This window comes from Pleurodeles waltl, chromosome 2_2, assembly GCF_031143425.1.
Source record: "Pleurodeles waltl isolate 20211129_DDA chromosome 2_2, aPleWal1.hap1.20221129, whole genome shotgun sequence".
Lineage (NCBI taxonomy): Eukaryota > Metazoa > Chordata > Amphibia > Caudata > Salamandridae > Pleurodeles > Pleurodeles waltl.
The window spans coordinates 1,061,520,941-1,061,547,809 of record NC_090439.1 but is presented as its reverse complement, the minus strand read 5'-3'; the positions used below and the strand labels follow the sequence as shown (position 1 = coordinate 1,061,547,809).

General features: G+C 41.4%; 1 protein-coding gene across 1 annotated transcript in view; it reads left to right on the top strand.

The window, feature by feature from the left end:
* COL22A1 (collagen type XXII alpha 1 chain) overlaps positions 1–26,645 on the top strand; it is a 900,581-nt gene extending 873,936 nt beyond the window's left edge. Inside the window, exons 60-65 of the mRNA XM_069220797.1 lie at positions 2,301–2,345; positions 4,362–4,541; positions 12,259–12,325; positions 16,033–16,215; positions 18,236–18,313; positions 25,820–26,645. Coding sequence (XP_069076898.1) covers positions 2,301–2,345; positions 4,362–4,541; positions 12,259–12,325; positions 16,033–16,215; positions 18,236–18,313; positions 25,820–26,007 — 741 coding nt within the window. The 3' untranslated portion in view covers positions 26,008–26,645. The remainder of the gene's footprint in view (positions 1–2,300; positions 2,346–4,361; positions 4,542–12,258; positions 12,326–16,032; positions 16,216–18,235; positions 18,314–25,819) is intronic.
* The last annotated feature ends 224 nt before the right edge of the window (positions 26,646–26,869 follow it).

Genomic DNA, 26,869 nt, shown 5'->3' with positions numbered 1-26,869 from the left:
CGTGTCCTTCAGACTCGTTTTCAGCATTAGTCATTGGCCTATGTGAGGGTAATCATAAAATGGCTGTCGTTTAAATGGAACACGAGAGTTCAGGACGGAAACTCTGATATTCGGGTGATTTCGTTACCCGAATATGAATACAATGCTTGTGCATACTATTCTAATCATTCTCGGTCTGCTAATACCAAAATCGTTGTGATACGACGATGTTTATAACACGGGTCCAGAATTTTCAGTACCACACACCTATTTCTTGGAGTAGCTGCTAAATAAAATTTTGAATTTCATAATCCTGTTGAGTTTCCTTGTGTACGTACATAAATGTACATAGCAGACATTTGTATATGCATACTAGTAATGTAGAGCCCCGCCTCACAATCTCTTTGGCGATCCCAAACCCTGTAATGCACAAAAGCTCTTTTAGCGGTTGGAAAGTTCTTTCTGACTCATGAAAGGAGTTTTGCGATCCTTTCTGAATCCCAAATAGAAGGGGGGGGGGTGAAATAGGAGTAACCCTTCTACTTTCAATTGCTATCTGTTATTTACCAATACAATTGCAGTTTCAAACAATTGTTAAGTTATAGACTACCCAGTTGGTGTGGTAACTGATTCGGAGAGGAGAAGAATGTTTTTAGGACCCTTTGGTAACCGTGTTGCAGACCCAGGACAAAAAGCCAGTGGTCCACCGGACCACTGCCTTTTTCCTGGAAGGTTTCTAAACCAAAAAACAAACAAAAAATGAGAGACGCAAGATTCCTTTAAGCAACATAAGCTGCTTAAAAAAACATTTTTGAAAATTATAGGTATAGTGTCTGCTATCCTTTACAGGAAGGACATTCTCCAGCTGATTGCAGCCAACCAGGGGAGTCGCAAATTTCCACCTGCCCAATGGCTGATAACTAGGCAGATCCTTCTCTGACCCTTTCCGTTTCAGTATTTTGTAAACCAACCTATTACTAGGTAGGTCAGTTAGCGCAATACAATATCATTCTCAAAAAGTCAGTCCGTAAATTGCAACCACTTTTTGTCAATGAAATTATAGTACATCAGGCTATTAATTTCCACTTAATTTTGTCGACAGGAGAAATATGTTCCTATGAAGAAACCCGTTCCATTATAGCCACAACAATTTTGAGGTTGTTCCCTCAAATCACCACCCTGAAAATGCATTTACTCCTGACCTTGATCTGAGTGAATTTGGTAGTATAGTATATCTAGGTAGATGGAGACTTTGGGAATACATTTTGGGCCAGATTTACAAGGCCCTTGCGCCACAGAAGCATCACTTTTTATGATGCTCCAGTGGCACTATGCAGTGCGCCACATTACAATGTGGGGCTACACCTCTTTGTGTGGCTTGATGCTACCTTGTAAACATGGGCTCCTCTGACGCAGTCTTCTGCGTCAGAGGGGTATGAAATGGGTGTTGCTGTGGGTGTTCCACCGCAGCACCCATTGCTTTTGATGCCGCCCAAGATTTACAACAAATCTGAAATCTGTGGCAGAGCCAAAAACTAACGCCACCCCATTGGTGGCGTTAGCATGGCAGAACGAGGAGGAATACTTTTATTCCTCCTCGCTTTTGCTTTTTCAATGTGTGCTGCAATTTGCAGCACACATATAAAGAGCAAAAAGCCATGAATGATTGTTTAGGTACAGGAAGAAACACCTTCCTGCACATAAACAATCATTTTAAAATGGTGATTTGGTACTTTTATGTGTGCTGCATTCTGCAACACGCATAGAAGTGCCAACTTACCATTGTAAATGGTTTATGTTCAGGAAGGAACACTTTCCTACACATAATCAATCACCTCAACTCAGACACCCTTGTACTGTGGTGCAAGGATGCCTTCCTTGGCGCTGGCAGCTACATTTAGCACCAGCGTAGGGGGGAACACAGGGGTGCGCCTCATGTCAGTAAATATTGTGCATCTCTCTGTTTCTAAAGTGATGCAGCACAGTACTGCAAATTTTGGCACAGCACCGCGCTGCACCATTTTTTAGTAAATCTGGCCCTTTGTTGGCAGATGTTCTAGAAACGTTCTTCAGTTATCCATGGCGAGAGTTACTCCATGCAATAATACAAGTTTAAATGAACAATTTGTAAATACAAGTCATGAATGTACACTGGTATCTAAGTTAAACAAACTTAGTACACCAATAGCCCATTGCATTCAATAGATTGATATGGTATTTTAGTATATTTCTGAGTACTAGTCTCTTAAATGCACACGATAATTGCACAAAGAAATATGTCCTGCAACAATCAGATGCTACAGTTTGTTTTTTATTTGCAGGGCACTGTCGGGAAACCTGGTGAACGTGGCTCAAAAGGTGAACGGGTATGTTGAATTCATTTTATTATTGCATTGAATGTCATATATATGTATATGTTCCGAATCATCGTCCAAAAGCAGAATTTCTGAATGTGCACACTATGCTGGTCCAAAAGTGATGCAGAATTTAGGGTTGCATGTATCCTTAATTTTGTGACTCCAAATATGCGTATGTAATTGTTAGACTTTCACCTTGCGAATGCTATTTTTGCTTTTATAGTAGCAAATAGTAATTATTTCTTAAGAAGTAATTAATTTCCTTTAACAATTTTTTGCCACATATGTTTTTAGGTCTTGTCTTAGACAGCACATGGGCTGTCTGTTGCAAGACACATTGTTAGCTTACATCAGGCATAAAGGCCGCCCATTGCTTTCCATAGGTTGGCTTAATCGTCACTGTCATTTACTTGCTTCTTATACATTGGACTGTGTGGGATTTCTTTCCACTACGTTTGTTTGTGCCTTCCCTGGAGCACAGACACATTACTTGGGTCCTTCCACTGCTCACTTTTCAGGCACTACATTTAAATGTATTTAAGTTTTGTTTAAGCTTTGTACAAAAGTGCACATTTTGCATTTGTGTTCCTTGTGTACTGTTCATCTTCTGCCACTCTCATTCCTATTGCTGTTTAGCCTTTGTGTATCTCTCTGTCCCTCCTCTGTGATACTCTCATGTGCATATCCACCCTGAGTTGCATTTTCACACGTGTGTTTCTAGCCTCCCCATTCCACTCTCTCGTCCATTTGCTGTCCTCCATTTTCCTTTCTCCGTGTTTGTTCCTTCACCACCCATGCCATCTGTGTTCCTTTCGCCCTCCATCCTTGTTTCTTTTCCCCAAACATGCACTTGTGTTGCTTCAGCCTCTCACCCTCCTGTTGCTTTCCCAACCCTTCATGAGGTTAAACTTTCAGGAGCACACATATGTTATTAGAATGCTATTTTTTGTTTTTCTCTGGCATCAGCACAGATGGGAGGAGAGCAGTCATTAACCTACATGGGTTTTTAGGTCTGGCTTGGCAGTGCAACTGTTACTTTGCCTTTTAGCCTACACCAATATAATTCTATAGTCCTTTGCTTCCATACAACCACAAATTCATCCCCATGCTCTTTACTTGTAATGCTTCATATTACAATACAAAATTTTTGTAAAGCCAGGCATATTGCCAATGCTTGTTTCTCTTTTTTTAACACCATACTGCGAAGCAAAGTGGATGACGTACAGATGACTAAAACCATTGATAAAGCTTTTAGGTACCAACGGCGAGGCCTATTGGCTTTGCCAATGCTTATTTAAAAGTATGATTCTTTTTTTTTTACGAAACAGGTTATTTTAAATCATTCATTTTTTTTAATGATTATAAATTTCCCTATTCTCTTCCAATTTATTTTGGAGAAATTGTGATAATTAGAAATTTGCTAGAGAACATTTTGGGCAAAATATGGCTACTTTATGTGAGTTAAATTCACCAACCTCCAGTTGAAGTGTTTTCTCTTAAGCCATTAATAGACAATAGTTATTTAAAGGTGAACGTTGAAGAGTTGTTAAAAAAGGTAGAAAAGAGTATGGTGAATGTGCATTGCCAAAATCCAATGTTTGAGTTGGTATTATGCTTCCTGACCAACTCGTGTATGAGTTCTTATAGCAGGTTGGAGAAGTGAAATATCGTGTACTCAGTGTAAGGAAAGCAGAAAGATCATTTGTCTCATGTATAGAAAATTAATTGCAAATTAAGTGTTACTGCCCACAGCTGCAAGTAATAATGGCTAATGATTTACCAACTGGGGCTATCATAGGGGTTGGGTGTGACTACTTTACTAGACTTATTGCTCCATGTCTAAGGGCAAGTATGCTGTTAGGTGACAGTCAGAGGATACTTCATGTTCATGAAGTATCCTCTGACTGTCACCTATTCTGGTAGTTATTGCCTGCAAGTGAAGCATTCTTATTGTCTGTCCAGCAACCAATATATACTGGAAGAGAAAAAATACTCTTGGTTTAATTTGTATTATTTGCTATTTAGGGAGATCCAGGCATTAAAGGTGACAAAGGAGCCCAGGGAGAGAAAGGCCCTGCTGGTGAACCCGGAACACCTGGCCACAAAGGTCACACAGGAATCATGGGTCCACAGGGACTAGCAGGAGAACGGGGTCCAGCTGGACCTACAGGTGCACCCGGACAACCAGGACAAACAGGTCCAAGGGTAAGGTCATGAAAAATTAATTTCTGTTGACTAATTAACTGAATCAAAGTACCACATGTTTGAAAGTAGGAAACCTTTCCATGAGTAACCTTTCAAAACGTCTGAAATAAATTAGCTTGCATATCTATGGGTTTGTCTAGCTTGTTCTACTACAAACACCATGGCCCTAACACCAACATTGCATGAATATCAGTTTGCACTATTTAGTGATAAAATATGTTGATCTGGGAGCTTTTGCAATGGAACTTCCTCTCTCTGACAAGTGTTTTTTTTTATATCAACATCAGAGCGCACATACCATATACTCCATAGGCTGGTCAGTTCTAACGTTGCTGGAATGTGCGGTATGATATTCCAGTGGTCCCTGCACAATATATGTGTTGTCTTCTTTGACGCAACAATGTTTCCATTCACAAAGCATCTTCAAGAAGTCTCAAGTACTCTGGTATTCACATGAGAAGAATAGTTATTCTGATGGATAATTCTAACCACAGATCCATCACCTTGAGATATTCCCCAGGCATCAAATTGGACCCCAAAACTTTAAAGCAATACTCTTGTGCATAGGTAAGTCAGGTTGTGTGGCTCTGTGGCAACATCGTTCTACTCCTGATGTGATAAGCAGAGCTGCATATACATGACAGCCACATGCACTGACACCTGTTCTTTTTGTTCCATGCCTACAGACACAGATCCAAAGCTTTCCCTTAGGTTTATTCTTTTGAAGATTCTACAGAGTGTGCAAGCAAGAATGTCACCTTTTAAAGCAGAATGGTTCAAGCCCCATAGGAAGTGTCACAAACAGATGTCGGTAACTGACCCTCATAAAGTATTCTTATGTTGCCTGATGTCTAAGCATGATTCCAGGGCCTGCGATGAGTGCACGCAGATAAATCCAAAGGCCATATGGTACCGCAAGGCGAAGCTATGGCTCCAAGCATTGGAAGACATCACACCATGACAGGTTGAGGCTCAAAGGAAGGTCCAGTCCCCGCTCCCAAAATTATTTCTGATACAGATCATCATTGAGGTCGAAGTCTACAGGTAAGTCCAAAAAGAAGCATAAGAAAACAGTTCAGGAATTAGCCCCTTCTTGCCACTCTCGAATTCCAGAAAGGTATAAGGACATCAGCGTTCCTCCCATTCTCGATCCTGATTTTCTTCACAGCTGAATCAGAGTCTAGTCCCAATACACCCCAAAGTTCAGGGTCCATCACTGAAGTCACAGTATGTAAAGGCCTTTAGGAAGGCCATTAAGCACATTTTTGGCATTTAACTGGTTTATTCTGGCATACCTTCAGGCCCCAAAGATCCACAAGGGCATTGCCTTGCCCTCTGAACCCACATCAGTTCTGTACAGGCTCCGGTGCTGCCTTCAGCTCTGGCACAAACTCCTAACCCAGGTCTCTTTACATTGACTCCAGTGCCAACACCAGAGGAACAATTGCAGCCCACTGTGTTTACCCCCTGAGCACAATCCACCACGACCTCACCCAAGGCTGCACCTTAACTACCGGAGTGCAGCCAACGATCAATCCCTCTGATTATAATAATTTGTCCTTAACACATAGTAGGGCCCAGGCTCTACACAGCCTTTTTGGCACAGATTCAGACTAGGATGGTTTTGATGAAAGAATGATTTTGTTGGTGAGAACAATCAGCATGAAATACTCCCCAGAGCCACTGTTCTGGATACTTCTCCAGATACTGCCCTTGTTTCATCTCTAGCCCTGCCACTGAGGAAAGTGCATCCTTCGCAATTGTTCTGCAAAGGGTGATATAAGTAATGGATCTACACCGTCCCACTATGGGGGGAGGACCAATTTTTTGACAAAGGTGCTCTCGCCTGGTCAAGTACCTACAGAACCTCTATTGCTGTTTTTAAGACACCTGTACAGATACCCTTTTGGGCACTTGGTGGCAACCATGTTCATGACCACCAGTTAATAGGCAGGTCACTTGGCACCTTTTCCCATCACCAGGTGACCCTGCTTTTCTTATACAACATCCTACGCCAGAGAGTTTAGTGTTGTAGGTATCCATATGCATGGTAAATACCAGTGCCTTTGCCACACCTCAACATAATCGCAAAACTAAAATATTAGCAACATTTGTTTTTCTTCCACAAGCCTTGCAATGTGTTCAGTGTAAACCAACTACCTTCTAGGCTGCTACTCCCATGCCCTATGGGGCACAGTGGATCAAGTCTACAGTTGTAAGCAGCTTCAGGGCATCCATGACTGAAGCTATTCAAAGATTGACATCCAGTCCTGTTTGGAACACAACCAACTGCTTACGTCCAGCAATGGGTACGAGTATTGCAATTTGGTTGCACGCCTTGATGAAGTCTACGCACTTCTATGGGGTTGTCCGGCATATTTGATGGACATCCTATTTGTTCATTCATGCCTTTTTGGTGACAAGGCTGATTCTATCCTGGAACGGTTTAAGAAAGCAGGGGCACATCATGTTCTTGGGTAATTCTGCCCCAACAGACAATTCCAACAGTTTTGCCACTTTCGTGGTTATGGCAGAGGGTATAATTTTTGTCAGCATCTATCTTCTTCACAAGCTGCATAGGCCTTTCATCCTTTTCGTAGCTGAAAAAGTTAATCACAAAAACCATGCCCAGGACAGCAGTGAAAATATGCAGCTCATTACCACAAGCATCTAGAGCCATAAAACCTCTTAATGGCTTCTATCTGACACACAGCTACCCATTCGGAGGCAGGATCTGATATTTCCTCCAAAGGTGGCAAGCCATCACTTCAGACAATTGGGTTCTCCAGTTTGTACATTGGTATTAAGTCCTTTTTTTTCTACCATCCTACCGCAACCATCCACCACTATCAGGGCAACTAACTGAGGACTACCTATCTGTTTTACAGCGGGAAGTGCAGACCTTTGTGGCCCTAGGGTCATAGAAAGGGTTCTGGCATTGAAAAGGGACCCCAAGGTTACTTCTGCTGCTTCCATGTGCCACAGAAGCATGAAAGACCTATTTTAGATCTTCACCCTCTGTACAACTTCCTGATGAAGGACAAATTCAAGATACTCAAACTTCCCTTAGTGCTGCCTTCCCAAGACTCCAGAGACTGGATGGTTAAATTGGAGCTCCAGGATGTTTATTTCCATATTCCCACCCTACACTCTCAGGCACCCAATCATTCAGAGTGAGGCAGGACTATTGACACTTTGCAGTCCTCTTTTTCAGTCTCACCAGTGTCCCTCAGGTGTTCACACAAGTAGTTACAGCACACCTTTGGGGCTACCAGTCTTCCCCTACCAAAATGACTGCATGATGAAGGCAGGCTTGGCCCAGACAGTCAACAACCACCTCAAGACGATGAACCTTCTAACATCACTGGGCTTTACTTTCAATGTGCCAGAGTCACACCTGACTTCTTCACAGTTGCTTCCGTTCATTTGAGCCATTCTGACTACGGGATAGTTTTGTGCCTTTTCCCTGAAGTGGAGAGTCCAGGACATTCATGCTATGATCCTGATATTCCAACCTCTGCCCTGGATATCAGGGCAGATGACTATGAGGCTGCTGGGATTGCAGACCTGCTGCTTGTCAAACATATCAGACTGAACATGTGGGCTTTGCAGTGAGAAATCAATCAGATTGTATTCAAGTTTCAAGGAGGCTACAAAAGAAGTGCAGTTGTGGGTACTGGACTGTGATTGAGTAAGGGGTAGACCCCTCTTTATCTCACCTCTCCCAATTCTTCCTCGTTTCTTATTGGCTGTTTTGTCCTTCTTCTAAAGGTAAGTGCCCTTTCTTCCTTTTTTTCATCATAGAGATGGATCTGATCAACTGTGACACGCTCAGCAGGGCTGAGCAGCTGAGGATTTGCAAACAGAAGTGACTGAAGGCAGAAAAGAAGGCTACCAAACTGGATCTCCAGGTAGCCTTTCGAGATTTTAAGGACATGCAGAGGAGGCAGTCCACCTCATGAGATGATGATTATGAGGAGGAAGCAGGAGCACACTCAGAGAATGGTGAGGAGATTGAGGACCCATCCCTAGATCCTGACTTTCAAGTCAAACCCAGCACAACCCCAGTGGATTACCCAGGATGCCTAGGTTGGGGAAGGGAGAAATGTATCTGCCACAGGCATGTCCCCAGAGGGACTGAAGGACAGGAAGGCAGAGGGAGCTCAAATTGCAGCTGGCAAAGATGAAGCTGGAAACAGAGGAGAGGATGGCCAGAAAGAAAATGGCCAATGAGCTCAGTCTCAGAGAGCTGGGCATAGGAGCCAAGCAAGCAAGGTCCAGCAACATATGTGTCCACTGGAAAAGTAAGGGTCCACTTACCACAAGAGTTGGTGCCCAAGTATGTGGTAGGCAATGATATAGACAAGATGTTTTCACCATATGAAGTAGCTCTGTGGGTACACAAGGTTCCAGAAGAGTACTGGGTGTGGGTAGCTTATGGAAACACATGCCCACAGAGGGGAGGGACATACTTCTCACTCTTGTGGCAGAGGACCAGAAAAAGTAACCCCCCCGCCATGAAACCCATACTTATTGCTGAATTTGGGCTGACCTGAGAGAAATAACTTCAGAGGTCCGGGGACAACCAAAAACACCCCAACCATTTTTGGGTGGACTTCTTAGACTACTCAGCAAGGCACTGCATGGCTTAGTGTGGAGGACCAAAGTTAATTATAATACTGGGTTGTACAACTTGATTTTGAGGAAGAATGTGCGCAGTACAGAGCTGTTCCAGCACCTTGTGGATAGCAGTCTTACTTTACCTGGAAGCTTGCTGAGGAGGCTGAACTCTGGGTCAGGCATGTTGGGGGACTTCCAAAAGGGTGGTCAGAGTTCTCACAAGAAGGAGTTCTCCCAAGGCCCTCAAAATAGTTTTCAGGGGAAAGTGTCCCATTCCCAACATGGCCTCTAGATGAAAGGATTTGTGGACAAGGACACTGGTAGATTTGTCCCCAAGTGCTATGAGAGTTATCATTACGGGGACACCAAGGGTGATGCTTAGTGTCTCAAGAGGGCACAGTCTCCCAGTGTTGGGCATGCACTGGGCTTAGCCAGTTGAGCGCTTTTTGAGGGTCCACATTTGGACCCTGGCGGTCAGTCCACGTCTGACGGTGGCTGAGATTGTAATCTGCCAGGGCAGTGCTGCATGCAGCACTGCCCGGCGGATTACGACCTTATTCTCCATTAGTCTTTTCATGGCGGTATCACTGCGATGAAAAGGCTTGTGGAGAACAGGTACAAGGGGTCACAGGGGGCCTTTGCACTGCCTATGTTCTGGTAGTGAAAAACTCCTAAATTCATCTTTCACTACTTTGAGGTCTCCCTGTCTCATTGGTTAAAATTTTAGTTATCTTATTATATTTAATTAGTGATAACTTTTGATCGGAGAGAGACAGGTATTCAGGATTGGTATTTATGAAATTGTAATTAGAAATCTTTAATGGTAAAGTCAGATTTCAAATTACAATTTTGAAAAATACATTTTTAAAAAGGTGGCTTTTTGCTGCCATTTGAGGCATGCAGCCTCCTCTGGGTGATTTGACTGAGTGTAGCTGGCAGTTGGAATTTGTGGATTCCTCTCAGACAGTCACACATTAGAGGGATTTGGTCTGCCTGAATGGGCCATCTGCTGGTAGGATGGAGGAGCGATACCCTGCACTGCCCATCTTAAAACTGAATAAGCTGTGTGCTGACTTCACACAAAGATTTTGTCACCACTGCATCTACTTGCAGCCATCCTGGAGCCAAGGCAGGTCAGTCAGGAAATTTGAAGCACGTCAAAGAGAAACATCTAGAAACTTCTCCTAGCTCCAGGTATAAAAATAGGTCTCTCAGACCGACTCTTCAGTTCACTTTCTGGATCTGCAGGAGGACTCTCGAGGACTGCCTTATGCTGCGGCCTTCTGACTATTCCACAAGTCTGCTTTGCTGCACCTGGAAGGACTGTTTTGCTGCCTGGAGTCTGCCTTATACCCTCTGAGGCCTGCCCTGCTGCTTGAGCCCTGCTTCATCCTGTAAACCTAGGACTACCAGAGTGACTCCAAGTGCTAGTTTGCTGGCCTCCTGTTCAGAGACATAGCAGGCTCCCACCATCTTAAACCAGCATCTGGGCCCAATCTGAGTGAGTCCTGAACCCCAAGTGATGTTCCTCCAGTCCTGGACCCTTGGTTGTGGTGTTAAAGGTGCCAAGATAGCCTAGATCCAAAACATAGGTTAAAAACTACTCTGAGAACCAAGAGAAGACCGGGACCAACCTGTGCCCAAGGTACTTCGCCGGTCAGTCTGACTTTGCAGCAGCTCCCAGTACGTTCTTCTCTGCAACAGCAAATCCTATTCAGCAGTCCTTCTCCAAAGGGGTATCCAGCCTCCTGGGACTCATGTCGGATACAGTCACCTGCCTAATACCACTGGAGATTTTCAACTTCCAAAATAAAAACTAAGGCTGAACGTAGAAATCTTCACCACATCTTTGTCCAGCAGCTCCCCAGTGACAATGCCTCCTCCTCGGACACCACCTGCAGCCTTGTCCTGCTGAACTTTACCTTCTCAGAATATTTTTCTTGTAAATTCTTCTAAGTCTGAAGGTAAGCGCCATCCAGACCCAATTCACTTCTTTTATCGACCTGTGCTACATTTCAGCCATAATTTTGAAGTTTGACATGGTGTCATGCTACTGGTTGTCAGCGGTTGGTGCTTTGAATTTTTAGTCACTACATTGTACTAAAAACTAAAAGTTCTTAACTCCTGTTTTAGTGTCTGTTTTTTTGTCATTTTGGTGTCAAATATCTTATTAAATCATTCTCTTCATTTCTACATTGGTGTGGGATTTTTGTGTTGTTTTCACATTATTACTGTGTGCTGTCTACGTACTTTACACATTGCATCTAAGTTAGGCCTGTGCTTAGCAACCAGAGGGTTAAGCACAGATTAATTTAGTGAATTTTGCAGTTCACCCTAACAGGGATTGTGGCTGTTGTTTGAATAGGGTTCACCCTTCCTTCAACTAACAGCCCAATTTCTCACAACTGCTTTAAAGTTTTCATTCCAATCTGATTCCCGGGGAACATTCACAAGGTTATGTATATGCAAACAGATGTCCACTAGAAATCGTGTTACTGAAGGTAATTAACCAATTTTTTAAATCACAATTTTGTCTTTTTTTTTAGCAGCTGCCATCGAGTTCTCCATAACTGGAATCAAAGCTAATTCTAGCAGATAAAGATAGCCCAGCTTGTGTAATTGGTTTATTATTTTAATCTTGCATTTCACAAATGTTTTGAAATGTCTGCACCTCATATGAAGTAAGAATAAGAAGGTAGTGAACTTGTATTGTATTCAGTCCGTAAAGCACCCTTTTTACATTGTATTGAGAGTACTTAAGGTAGTAAATTGTGTTTTGCCAGGACTGCTGAAAATCCCTGTGCCATTTCTAGGGAGAAATCACCCTACTACCAGAAATAAGGACTGCATCAAAATCACACCATGGTGTTTGTGTAAAGTCTTTATCTGCCTTGTTTGATGTAGCTCAAAACTGTTCAATTTTGTATAATGACCACCTCTTAACATGGTGCAACGAATCTTAGCAGAAGGAATATCTTATTCGTAATCATGGCATGTTTCAAATAAACATTTGGGCTTAGAACCTGTGATGTCTTAGTGAATATACCTGCTTTTATATTTAAACCATGACTAAACTTGAATCTTTTTATTTCTTCAGGGAGATCCTCCATCACTGGATACCCTCAGAAGACTCATCTCGGAAGAGTTAGGGAAACAGCTGGATAGTAAGTTCAATATTCCATGGCCACTTGTTTTTTATTTTCTGTACAGTACAAGCAGGACAATCAAAACCTGTCTAAACCTTAGGCATTGTTTATTTCTCTATGTTAAATACTCCCCATTAGCAAGCACTGCAGATATTAAAATACAAATCACAGTCTAAACCCTTTACTTTTTCTCCTGTGCCATAGCACATAAGTGACAAGTGTTAGTCTGTGGTTCATTGTTTGCTTTGACAGGTCAAACGGTGTCAGTAATATTCAGAGGACTTTTGTGGCACTGTGTTGTACGCACCTACCATTTGATTTTGTACATTGTGTTTTTATTTTTATACAAGACCTTGGGATATGTTGCTGTTTAGAGAATAATTCATTTTTGGAGCCTCCCTTTTTATGATTGTTTGGATAACTTTGATCCTTTTTATATGAATCATGAATCGATTTTTGTTCCTTTGTAGTTAAGGTAGACCACACCGAAAATTAAATTGGTCCCATCTGCTGTAGAAACGAAAATTGAATAGAGGGATCATGTAGAAAAGAATGAGATGAAGTGAGAGCAAGAGCAAGCTTCTGGCAGTTCTCAGTCTCACCTCATTTATCAAATGACTTAGCAAATCCACTGATCATAAGGAAAACCATTGGTTCTGTTTACCTCTTGGGTTATATGCTAGGGTTGTGGCTCGTGGCACAAAAAAAAACACATTCATTACTGATCAGTGATGGAAAATGTCCACCTTTTCAAGGAGCTTCCCATAGGAAATTGCCTGTTGTAGGCAGGAGCACAGAAATTGTGGCAAATGGAGGATCATATTATGCAGCAGAGTAACCTGAATTATGTGACTTGAAAAATCAAATGTTGCTGCTTAATGATGCACATTCAAGGGCAATAATATTTCAACATTTCATCACTGTAAGGTACATTTTTACAAAGGAAGATGTTTTACATTATTAGTGCAGGTTTAACACCTGAATACAGTAAACAGCAACTGAAAGATTCTGTTTCGCCGATTGTAGTGCTATTTTTAGCAACATTTGACCAGTTTGTGTTAAAACCTTTTTATTCTTAGATCTACACATTATGCAGTAGATTGTGAATTATGTGGTAAATAGGGAAGAAACTACATGCCTACCTACATAAAAACCAAGGGCCTGATTTAGAGTTTGGCAGAGGAAGTTAGTCCGTCACCAATGTGACGGATATCCCGTCCGCCATGTTACAATCCCATATTTTCTCATTCCCGTCATTTCTGATATTGACATATGCCTCCCTCATGTAATCTTATTACAGAATGCTGATAGGGGAAAAACATGACAGATCAGACGCATTATATCACATGGAGTGATAAAACAAGACCAATAACAGCATTCGTATTGGTTCAAAGAGCAAACAAAGCTTTGAAGAACTGGAACAAGCCTTAAAAATGAGGATCACTTACTAGCCTGACCAGCTCAAACAACTGCACTCTTTTACGTGCATATTCCTTAGACATTAAATGCATCGGTTTGACAATTTTACAGCTGTGTGTGGGAAGCAGACCACTGAGTTTAATCTGCTAATGAATTTCAGACCAGCAACTCATTGCAAGAGAATTTGACACTGAAAATGGAATGTGGGCAGAGGGAAAAGCGGTAATTTACACCTGACTGTCCGTACAGGGCCGGAGAGAGGTAGCGGTATACAATGATCTCATCACAAATAAGACTACAACAACAAAGGAAACTGCATAGACATGGATGTGGGCTTTGGTGTGTCTTTAATCTCTTGGCTGACGTGGACTTGTGAAGCTTGTTTCTATTTCTGGTGGGAAACAGACTAGCAGGCACAAGGCAAAAGATACAGAGCCAGGAAGAAAAGCTGCAGTGTTCATTACCTGCATAGCGTGGATATATCTGGGGGTGTGGACTCCCCACTTCAGTGTGTAGCAGCTACCAGTTCAGTGAGGGGATGAAAGGGCAGTGGATAGGAAACAGTGCTGTTCCTATGTTTATTCTCAGAATTTTACAGAGAGTTTTTTATTTTGCGCGAACATGATCCAATGGGCCCTGTACAGAGAAAAAACACATTCTGATACATGAACCATAAAATATCCATCAACAGACAGAAGCACAAAAACATGACGTTTGCTTTCATTAACCAGCTCTGCAATAGATGTGACTGATAATAACTGTGGCGAAGACCTCGAGTGTCAGAACACACATTTCCATGGCCCAGATCTTTATGTTAGGAATCTTTAAAACCTTTCTGACCTCATACTTGAAAGTAGAGGTCTCTAGGTTAGACCCATCTCCACCACAGAGAGTTCCATATCCTTGACGCAGATTCAGTGAAAATGTGGGTGTAAGTTTTCTCTCAGGGGTTCCAGTCGAAAGGAGCTGGTACTCTGTAAGGAGCAGCTGCCTTATGATTGGTGGAAGGTGTAATGTGGTCGAACAGACTCGTTTCAGTTATCAGTCTTGCATGGGCATTGAGGGTCATTGTGAGTGATGCTGTTCTTTATTTTAGTAATCCTGTTAAGGTTGCACTCCCACAGTTCACTCTAGATACAACTATTGATTGAACAACTATCTTTAAGTCTGGTGGCAGGATTAAGGGTTTCAACTTTGTGAGAAAGTTGAGCTGGAGATTTAAAAGTGGGTTGAATATAATGCGGCAGTGATAGACCTAAACTTTCTAACACCAACTTTCTGCTTTCCTTACCTCACTATTAGCCAATGTTTTCAGATTCTTTTATGTGCCTGACATTCTGATCTGACCTCTAATAATCCTGGGGTGAACAATTCTTTTGCTTGCCTTTCTTGGAGGGCCTATTCTAGGACATAACTGATGTCACGTTGATATAAGATGGTACTAAACTGCAATAAATAAACACACTTAAATTTTTTGCTGTAGTAACCTACCCCAGATGTGATCTCCCACTCCAGGCAATACATTTTTAAAGGTGGCTGGCATTGCTTTCATGCATGCATATATCATTTGTGATAACACTAATACTCTACTAGGTGTTTCCTGGTCTTTCATAACTTTTCATACTGTTTCCTAGTGAAATTTAAATGCATGCATGGGTTTTTTACCTATTGAACAAGTTCATTATTAGTCGCTTGACATGAAAATTATAAGGAGCTGACGAAACAATGCTTATTGTATTGTGCTGCCACATATGCTGATGGCATCAACTGAAGCGGTGCAAAGGGAAGCATCTCCATGATGCCTTTCGGAGAAGTGGAGGTAAAACTTCACTGGAATCCTGGTTTAATTCAAAGAATTGTAAGTTTACAAAGTTGAGTTGTACATTCATTTGGCATATCCTTACATTAGGGATTCTCATTTCTTCATGTACTCGATGGAGAAACATGTGTATGTGTCTTGCTTGAGAAAGACTACAAGAAGAATCAATAATGTATTGGAACAAAATAATAACTTATATGGCAAATTGGAACCAATAGTAAAGTGACTAAGGTGTTTATCACTTTATCCTCAACCCATTTACGAGCTTCTCTATCAACCTTCCTGAAGTGTTTGTATCTCACTCTTATCCATATGTCCCCATCATATTCTAAAGGCATAAGGGCTACACAGCCATAAGAGCTCCCACAACAGATGGAAAATTGCATACATATTTCATAATACCTAATTGAAAGTGACTGATGACGCATAGAAGAAAGACTTCCTTACGGGCTTTCGATGATAATCAAATGGTGCATTCTTTTTGCAGACAAACTAGCCTACCTCATGGCGCAGATGCAGCCAGCACATGTTAAAGCAGCTCACGGTAGGCCAGGTGCTCCTGGGTCTCCTGGCAAAGATGGCACTGCTGGCAGACCTGGTGCTCCTGGAGAGCCTGGCATTCCTGGACAGATGGGACCAGAAGGACCAGCAGGCCCAATGGGTCCTAAGGGTAAGTCAGTCATTTGGTGCTTGTGACCTTTACAGGACAGCCCAACAGTTGGCACAGACTTCACATGAAATCAAATACACTTGATAGTTTATGGCTTTGAAGAAGCAAGTCACAAATGGACTAGGCTAGGATTTAGTAGGTCTTCTTAGTTTCATGCTCAGTATGCTCTGTGGTGACTGAAAAGAGGAGTTTGTTTACTATGGCAAAATGTTTTGCATCATTCTGGATACAATGCTTAGTTAAGTCTGAACGGCAAAAAATAGAGTGGAACTAGCAGTCAGTTGTGAATATTATTATGTTAATAAAATAGGGAGAAAAGGTCAGTGAACGGAGAATAAACTCTAAGGATATGTGCACATAAGAAAATTAAACCTAAAGGCAAAGAGGCAAGGATGGAAACCACATTTCACTTGATAATGGTGCTTGCATTTTACTGCATCTTTATGTCCCTAAAAGACAGATGAGGTCCTGAAAATATATGCAGCTCACCACATTGTGGAACCCACAATTAAAATAAGAAAATTGGTTACTTGACAAAGAACACTGGGAATTTAATTTGGTACAAAATTGCCTCAAGGACAGAGACAATTATTAGCAATTTCTCTTCACACATAAGAACTTGATTCTTCCACAAAGCAATCCAGTGTTCTGATCCCCTACATGCCAATCGTTTATAGACAGAGAACAGAGAACTTAGTTCTAGGAGTTCTGTAAAATAGGGCATTAAAATTAAGTTTACCCCGAAAAGCGTTCTCACAAATACATGAGTAATGACATGAATAAATACATATTTGGGCCAAGTCCCAACTCTTACTCCAAAAAGAGTTCAATCATAATGCCTGAGTTAAATTAGTTCAATTTGATAATGAAACCATAAATAACTTTTATTGTATGCGGTGGTCATTTCATATTTCGAATAGTGTTCGACATATGTGACAAAAGCAATGTTTTTATTTATCCTGCCATGAACCTATAAAACACTAAAATCAGTGTCTTAAATCTGTTATCGGCACCTCAACTATAACATTTCTTGGTCAAAAAATATCTTGTTGATGAATTGTGTGGTCTCTCCATTACGCGCATACTCATGCTCGGCACGGCCAGACCAGCCTAGCTTTATACTTTGAATGACTGAACAACCGCACTCTGAGAATCAGTGTGAGCTTGTAGAGTAGGGAGGGAGGTACTTTAGATAACACATTTGCCCTAGATACGCAGTTGGCAATTGTGTCAGTGTTTGAACTTGCAGGGTATTTTAGTAATACAGAAGAGGACACACCACATGCATATCTGCCTTTCTGAGTGAGGATGCATTGGTAATGGCCACACATTCTGATGGGGCATTTACTCATTTGCATCACCGTGTGCACAATCAAAATTTGGGAACACACCTTTGGCATTTGCAAGATCCCAACATTAAATCAAGCACAGGCACAACAATGCTTAAGAAAATGTGAAGGATGTCTGCTCAGATTTGTCATGATGGTCATAAACACCCTCAAGAGGGGCCTGAAAGGTGGTAGATTAATATCTCCAAGGCTGGTGTGGACATGGTGTGATGATTAGCTTTGCTGCCTCCTAAATGAGGAGAGTTGTCTGTCATGTTAAATATGCCTGTAGTGCTCCAGGTGTAAACTGTTCCCTGAGGATAGGGTAGTGCTACTGGGATGTTGTATGATCACCCTGCTATTCAGAGGATGAGCAAAGGCCCCAAAGAGCACTACCAAGATCTTAGATGGACCAGCAATGACTTATAACTTATAGCGATTGCTAGACAGTTATTGTCCTTTATCTTGGTATCATTTAATACCCATTGTTATGTGCAGTTGAGTAGGATGAGCTTTGTCCCTTAGAATTTAATCACCTGGTTTGCAGGCAAACATGGAAAGTACCTGAAGGCAAAAGGGGATCCTTAACAAAACGAGAAGGGTGCTTGTAACATCATGAGCATTGTAGCATGAGATCAAAATAAAAAATAAAATATCTGCTTCTTGACCCCCCCCCCCCCCACTACCCTCAGGAGACCGAGGTGCGAAGGGAGAAAGAGGAGAACCAGGTGTTGGTCAACGAGGAGAGATGGGGATTCCAGGAACTCCAGGTACATTGTTTGAGTGCACAATGTCTCTTTTACTATCTCTACATAAACTATGATAGTGCACCCCTAACAGTAATGTATTTTCACCTGCATATGAGCAAAAACACTGTCAAAGTAATGAGTAAAAATATGAATTGCAAAAGAAAACTAACTATATTGGCTTTGAGCATATTGTATGTTTAAAATAATGATATCGCAGACTTTCATCCTATTAAACCTACAAAATTGTATACTTATTTGAGTTACACCTTCGGGTTTGCAAAGCTGCAGATATTTTTGGAGCCTTCTTGAAGTTCCATGGAAATTGCAGAGGTTGCAAAGATTTTGCCGCTTATAATTAAAAACGGATAATGGAAGGGTTTCCCAAAGGTTAACGAAGTACCAGACAACTGTCCAAGGCTAAAAGTACCAACAGATGTTTTTGGGAGCCATTGCAAATTCATATCTATATCATGTCATGTTGTGAAGTTCGGCTTAACTTAAATTGCAATTTAAGATTTTGGGTATTCTTTTTGAACAGTCTGATATCTTGGCACAGAGTGTTTGACTAGTGAAAGAGTTTGCTTGGCTAAAGTATTCTAATGCCATATCATAATGTTTGTTCACTTATGTTTTGTTTCTCTACTCTTCAGTTTCCATCTTTTTATACAATCATGTATCTACTTCCCTAGTTTATTTTAACTCACTGTTATTATAAAAAAGTGTGGCTTCTTTAGACTTACTGTACACCAGACTGAATGTGCAGTTTGAGTGTGCTTTCTAAGAATGTTTAGATAATTACATATAAAATGTATGTTGGGCACCCTAGCCAGTTGGTTGGGACATCTAGCAGTCTCTGATCAATTCTCATCAGCTACAGGTTAGTCCAATTGGGTCTGTTTATTAAGAACGCAGCCTAATCCAATTTTATAGAGAGGTGAGCATCAACAACCCAATATCATCAGTATTGAAGCAACTGACTGACAGAGATAAATAGCAGTGTTGGGAGGGTGAATGTAATAGCACAATAACTTTTTATTCTGTAGTTGCAGACTTCCACCACATGGGCTTTATTACAGTTTCCTTCCAACCTTTCTATGTGGGATTTCAACTATTATGGAGGCAGCACTTAAGATTATGACATAGTTCACTGAAAGTGGAAAAACACACTGGTATTGGATCCCATAGTACTTGCAGAATAGGAGACATACCGAAGATAAACGTACACCATACATGTAGAGTGCTTGGGTTATCTATAGATTACTAACGTTAGGGTTCTATGCCACTTCTTTGGAATTAGCCAGAAAGGCAACACGGAAACCTATTAGTTTCTGCAGTAGTAATGAAGGATTGCTCAAATTAAAAGATTAATTCCAATTATGACTGGTGGTTCTAAAGCCCTACCTATGTAGGTGTTCAAGTAGACTAAGTGCAGGTTAGATGGGCCTGTAGCCAATGACTATTAAGTTACTTATGGTAAATGTGATGCCTAGTTGAAAGGAGTGAGGTCTGTTGCTAAGAACCTTGAAGGGCGAAACCACGGCCTACCTGAGCAAAGCAGCCCATAACAGGCATTGTCCATGTATGGTAAGTATGCACTGATATAATAGAAAGCTATTGTATTCCTTAACTTGAATTGTTAGTCAACTATGATCCTGTCATCAGTGTCCTGAGTCCTTTTATGACGTGCATTGGTTTAGTTACTAATGCGAAGTACAGTGATTTCTTGGTCTCTCATCCATACAAAGGGGAACCCACTTCAAGATGCAGATGAAGGAGGCAATGAGGTATAATTATTGTGGCTTAACTGATGCTTCATCAATCTTAACTCCTATGCCATGATATGTCCTGTCACTGTGCTTCAATTTCCACACTTTCCAAAATAGGGAACACTTGGAGATCAGCTATATGTTGCTACTTCCTGCTGTAATTAACAACTGGCTATTTACATATTAGCCTGGTTGATGAGTCAATGCCCAATGTTAGTATGTGCAGGAAATGGGGGCAGCTTCTGCCTGCAGACACACTGCTTAAACAGAGTTAATAGGCCGTAAGGGTGCAGAGTTTCAGTATTTCACAGAGTTACAATAGGGGTTCACAGATACTTGATCACGGGAGGTCCCAGACGTGTGGGATACTTAGTGAGATTATTGCATGCATACTTTCACAATAAATTAAAGATAACCTAGATTAGGTCACAATCTTTGATTGTAGTGTACTTCAGTTTAGGTCCCGGAGTAAAGCCAATCTACATATGGATGCAGCAAGTGTGAAACATGTAGACCAGTTATTAGGATGGAGGAACATCTATTGTTCAATTGGTCCTTACTGATGTTTTAATCTTGCCATAGATCACCAATATAAATTAAAAGGACAACGCTGGTATTTCACCAGCAATTGTATTTCATTTTTCAGTATATTCCCTACTCACTATCATCGCTGACTCACTGTCACTCATTTAAAGGCAGGAAAAATATCTTCACCAAAGTGGCCCCACTTGGGGGGCCTGCTGGGCCTAGCCCCTCCCACCTAGAGTGGAACAGGATCAAATAATGAAGCATGCCACCTAGGTGGGTAAGGGTCCCTTCATTCTGAAAAGGGTATTCCTGTGATCTGTGGAGAACAAAAAAAAAAACAAAGTTGTGTTTGTCTTTAGTTCTCTACTCCCAATGTAGCTTAGGAAGCTATTCAAAATGTCACAATATTTGATATAGGTTTGAGACCTCGGCAGACATGTGACAGATCATTAACAACCTCCTCTGTGCTTGTTTTAATTATTGCTTCATATCAAGATCCTGCAACTGAGTACAATCCAACTAGCTCACACAACCTTTTTTTCTTTCATTCGTGTTCTGTCTGTCCAGATCTTAATGGACAACATGACTGCAATCCACTACATCAAGAAACACAGAGGAGTGGGTTCGCAATTTCTCTGTCACGGGGCATTGAGGCTATGATATTGGGCTCATTGACAGTGGATTTGGTTAACCACCAACAACCTGGTCGGGTTGCTGTATGTCAGGCTTCACAATCTGAGCAGGCATCACCTTGCCAACCACCAGTGTCATCTACATCCAGAGGTGCTGCAGAGCATCTCCTCCCTTTGCCACTCTGCAAAACGCTCAATGTCCTCAGCTATGTGCACTTCAGTATCTGTTGAGAGGAGTATTGGGGACACTTTTTGGCTGATGTGGGATTTTCCATGTAAATATGTTTTCCCTCATCCACTTGGTTCCTCAAAGTCTGAGGAAGATTTGCCAAGGCCAGGTCCAATTATTCTTATTGCCCCAGATTCAGCGAGACATGTGTTATGCAGATCATCTGCACCTCTCCTTGTGTCTCAGTCTACATGTCAGGGGGACCTCCTCTACCAATTGAGAGGCAGTGTCATGCACATCAGGCTCTGCCTTCATGCCTTTAGATTGAGCAGGGACCTTTGCTCTCTTTTCAGTTGCAACTTGAGATGGTGGATGTTATCCTGTCTCCATGTCATCACTCCAGAACAATAGCCTATTGTGGAAGATGGAACAGATTTGTGACCTGTAGCAAAGAAAGCAACATAAATCCATTGCATGCCCACCTGTCTGCAATTCCTCACTCTGAACTCCCACTAGTAAGGCAGGGTTGTGATGTAGGTACAGTTAAATGATATTTGGCAACCTTATTTGACCTTTCTCGTCCTGCCAAATTACTCTTTCCTTTTGAAATCACCCATTGTCATAACGTTCTTAAAATGGTTGGCAAATTTAAATCCACTGACCCCCTGTGTACAACTTCAAGAGGTCTATATGTAGTTTTTACTTATTTGATGGGGTCTCCAGTGGATCCCCTTCACAGTTGCAAGTTAAGGTTATTGACAATGAACACAATATTCATGGTTGCCAGGACATCTGTGATATAAGTCAGTAATTTCGCTCTCCGAAACAAGGCTGCAGTCTTGCCAAGATGGTGGCCCAATTTCACCTGGGGCAGTTCATTACCCTCCCTTCTTTTAACCCCAGCCACATCCCACAAAAGAAGAGGAATGGCTTTAATGCATGGATCGCAGGAGGGTGGTTAATTTCACATGAACCACAGCAGACAGCTTGGGTCTGAGGATCAGCTCTTCATAGCTTATGCTGGAAGCAGGAAAGTCAAGGCAAAAGTTAACTTTGTCTCGATGGATTATTCTCGGTATAAAGATGTGCTATGCTCTTGCTAGGAAGGAGCCTCCAGAGGGAATCTGGGACCATTCCACCAAGGCTAAATCCTCTACATCTTCTCTGGTAAGAGTTGTCCCTGTTGCAGAGATTTGTAGAGTGGTGTCCTTGCACACATTAAACAAGCATTATTGCTTGATTCAGAAGTCGTGGGAAATGGTAATTTTGCATGGCACGTGCTGCTCAATAACCTCATCTGACCATTCTTTCAGTCTCACCTCATGGGCAATGGGATTGCTTGGGAATCTAGTCAGGAGGGAAGTAATCTGCAGGTAGAAGTATCCATCAGAAGAAAAAATTGACATACTTTTTGTAATGATCTTTCTGGTGGATGCTCTATCTACCTGTGGATTCCTCACTGATACCACTCACCTCTGAAGGTTGGCCAGACACCGATCTGTGTAACAGACAACCAATTAGTTACATAATAGCACTGCAGCAGTTATCTATGCGAATCTCATCAGTTAATAGCCTCAAAAGCTTGTGACAAAAATAGATGAAAACTGATGTCAGGACTGGGTGGGTGCTATATGGCTCCAATGACATTGTGATGATGATGGTGTTTCCAGCATGCCAGGATGGAGCGGGCACCTCCTACTGGCATGGGAGAGCTATTGAAAGTTTCCAGAGCCATTCTGGTGCCTGGAATATTCAAGTGGTGAGGAATCTACACATAGAAGTAGTATCCATCAGATAGATGGTTACCAAAAGTAACTTTATCATTCATTGTCTATAAAGGGTGTCTTTCTGTTAACCTTATATTTGGCTACATTCAACTGTAAATAATGACAATAATTTAAAATAAGTAACATTGTAAATTAGAACGGGAAATTTTTTTGAAACACAATGAAAGTCTGGCTAATATTTTATTATTATTATTATTATTATTATTATTATTATTAATTAGGTTTTGTAATGCGCACAGCTACCCTAATGGGTTCCTGGCACAGAAGAGTGCAGGGAGTGTGAACAGGTCAGGGTGAAAATAACCATCTCTTCAGGCTTTTTTGGAAGGTCAGTAATGAATTGCAATTCCTTAGGGCTTTTGGAAGAGATTGGAAGAGAATCCTAGAGTTTGGGGCCTAGGTAAGAAAAGGAGCATCCTTATATCTGCGTGAGATGAAATCGTGGTACTGTGAACAGGGTTTAAGATGAAGATCTTAAAGAACGTGTGGGCTGATAGGGTCTCAGTATTTTCTGAAGGTAGCATGGTCTAATGCCCGGTTTGGCCTTAAACATGTAACAGAGTGCCTTAAACTAAATGTGTTTGGAGATCCTGAGCCAATGTAATTCTTGTAGTAAATGAGAAACAGAGACCGTTGGGTAAGTGAAAGAGCAACCTGCCAGCAGCATTTTGGACTATCTATAAACGATAAATCATTGACTTGTCAGCAACTAAATAGAGCACGTTTCCATAATCCAGTCTAGATATAATCAGAGCTTGGAAAAGAGTCCTGTGGGCTGTGGGGGGGAATTAGCCAAATTATCTTTTTTAGCCACCTAAGAACTGGAAAACTAGTTGTAGTTACTTTATTCACTTGGGGCTTCATAGAACGTTTGTCATCAATAAGAAATATCAGGTTTTTCACCTTCAAGGATGGAGAGGGCAGGGTCCCTAGAAAGTTCAGCCAATGTGTAGAAAACCATGGAGAGGCATTCTTGCCCAGAAACATGACCTCTGTTTTATCACCATTGAGCTTGAGAGAATTATTGTTCATCCATCTATGGATTCTCCTCAAGTCCAAGTTCATGATTGAGGAGATCTGGTTCTGAGCTGATAACAAAGAGCAGATGATCTGTGTGTCATCTGCATAAGAAAAAAGGGCAAGCCCACAACTCTATATTAAGTCTGCCAAAGGGTAAACATAGATGTTAAAAAAGCAAAGGGCTCAGGGCAGAGCCTTGAGGAACTCCTGAGGTCAGGGCATGTGGCTTTGATTTCACATCAGTTGAAAAAACTTGAAACACACGGTCTGAAAGGAAGGAAGCAGGCGTTCTCTGGGCTGTGCTTTCAGGCCTAGAGCCCCCAGTCTTACCACCAGGATTGAGTGAAATACTGTGTCAAAGTCTGCACTCAGATCTAACAGGGTGAGTGCAGCCATACCTCCATCGTCCAGGTGTTGTCTTAGGTGTTCTGTTACACCCAGCATGGCAGACTCAGTCCTTACCCCACCCTAAAACCGAACTATGAGGAACGAAACAAGGTTCGGCCTCGACAGAGTTAGTAAGATGAACATTAACATGCTTTTCCTGAACTTTGGGGATGACAGATAACAAAGAAATAGGCCTGTAATTCAACAGGTTGGAGGGGTCCAGGTTAGGTTTTTTTCAGTGACAGAATAATCCTAGCATGTTTCCACCTCAGAGGTACAAATCCCATCCCTCAAATTGGAATTCATAGACACAATATTGTCGTGTCCAATAATCTGAGCTTATTGGGGGGTAAAGGATTCAATGGGAATCCTGGTTTAATGGATTTCAGTATAGCTAGGGAAGATGTGAGATCGCAAAGAGGCCATTCACTCAATTTGGTGTCATAGCCTGATTGAGCTGACAAGTCAGTGCCCTCCTCCACAGGCAGATTAGACGCGTTCATAAAAAGGTCAGGATCTACTTCAAAGAGTCTCTGGCAACTGTAAGCGATTTTTTCCCACTTTTTGATTAAAATAAAAAGCTAACTCATCACACTGACTCTGACAGAAGTCAGAGAAATGAAATATTACTAGCAGTTACCAGTTCCTTCACCACTTTAAAAATTGTGGGAATTAGCAACTTTGTCTGTATAAAATGTAGCACAAGCTGATTTACAGGGGGCATGATAGACTTTCAGTGCTTCTTTATAGTTGAGCTTGGTCTCGTCCGTGTATGATTTCCTTTAAAGTCTTTCTAGAGCTTTGCAGCTTCAAATATATAAATCAAGCATAAGGGAAAGAATGCTGCCATTGACTACTCTATTTCTGAAACTTGTAGACATAGAGATAAGAACCATTTTACTATGCACATTCAGCCTTCTGCGTAAGGACGTTAACCAATCTAACACTGTCTTCTGTCTCTCTACCAACACATTCAGTGAGCTGTTTTTTATGAGAACTTTGTGATCTTCACAGGCAGCTGTTTAGGGGATGTAGGCTTAATTAAATGAAAAGTAGTGTGGTATGTGGTAATAATGTTTACATTGGGTATTAGTTGTGACTGTCGTGTAAATATCAACATGGTAGAAGCGCATCAACATATATTGCAGAATATAAAGCTGTCTGGTTTACAATGCAGTTTTTTAAAGACTGCCTCCTGATTAACTTACTGACATTGCCTCACTGTCTTTGCATCACAGGTCTTCCAGGTGAGCCTGGTTATGCCAAAGATGGAATTCCAGGAACACCAGGACCACAGGGTGAAACAGGAATGACTGGTCTTCCCGGTGCCCAGGGTCCCCCGGGACAAAGTGGACAGTGTGATCCTTCTCAGTGTGCTTACTTTGCAAGTCTTGCTGCTAGACCAAGTAATGTAAAGGGACCCTAATATGAAGAGCAATGGACTGATACCAGAAATTTGGACTCTGCCATGATACAAAACTAAGGAACTTTTAAAGTTTGTTTTTACTTGTGTTTTGTTTGTTTCTGGAGTTCTTTAACATATGGGAAACCAACATCTGCTGCCGGTCGGTTTGTTATGATTGCGATTTTTTTTATTGATGAGAGGGTTATTATTTTTCTATCATCAGAGCCATTTCAAAGCAATACTTTTATTGCAATAATTAAATAAAGAGATAATAGGCACACTCTTTACATGGCCATTGAAGTGCTGCTGGACACCTGATGGTCAAACTTCAATTTACAATTTGGTCATTTGGCTAGGAATCTAGGGTGCATTTTTCTGCTCATTAGTCACTACCCAGATAAAAGGTGTAAAACAACTTTTTCTTTTTTTGCTAAGGCCAAATCTTCATCGCCTAGCCACTGACAGACTTAGAGATGAATTTGCTCACTACACATTTTCCACTTAAAAGTTGCAATCACACTGGTGTGTGGAAGTATTAGAATATCTTTTGCCAAAAGTATTCAGATCAAGAGGAAAGAAGATGTTTGTTCATGTCAAAACCTCAGTGTTGGGTTTTGTTTCTTGTATTACTTATGTTGATAAAGAAACTCAGAATTTAACTGAAGCTTGACCTGTTATAAATAAGAGATCGTGTTGGTTTATAGGGACACAACATGCTATTGAAGTGAACCAACATCTCTGCTTCAACTATTCATGTAAACTTGTGATTAGTCTATGATATGAATAATTTATATTTATGTAGTGTGTGGACCCTATATAATGAGATAAATGCAAAGTCCTATTTGAACAAAGTTCAATCTACAAAAATGTCCCAGTTACTCAT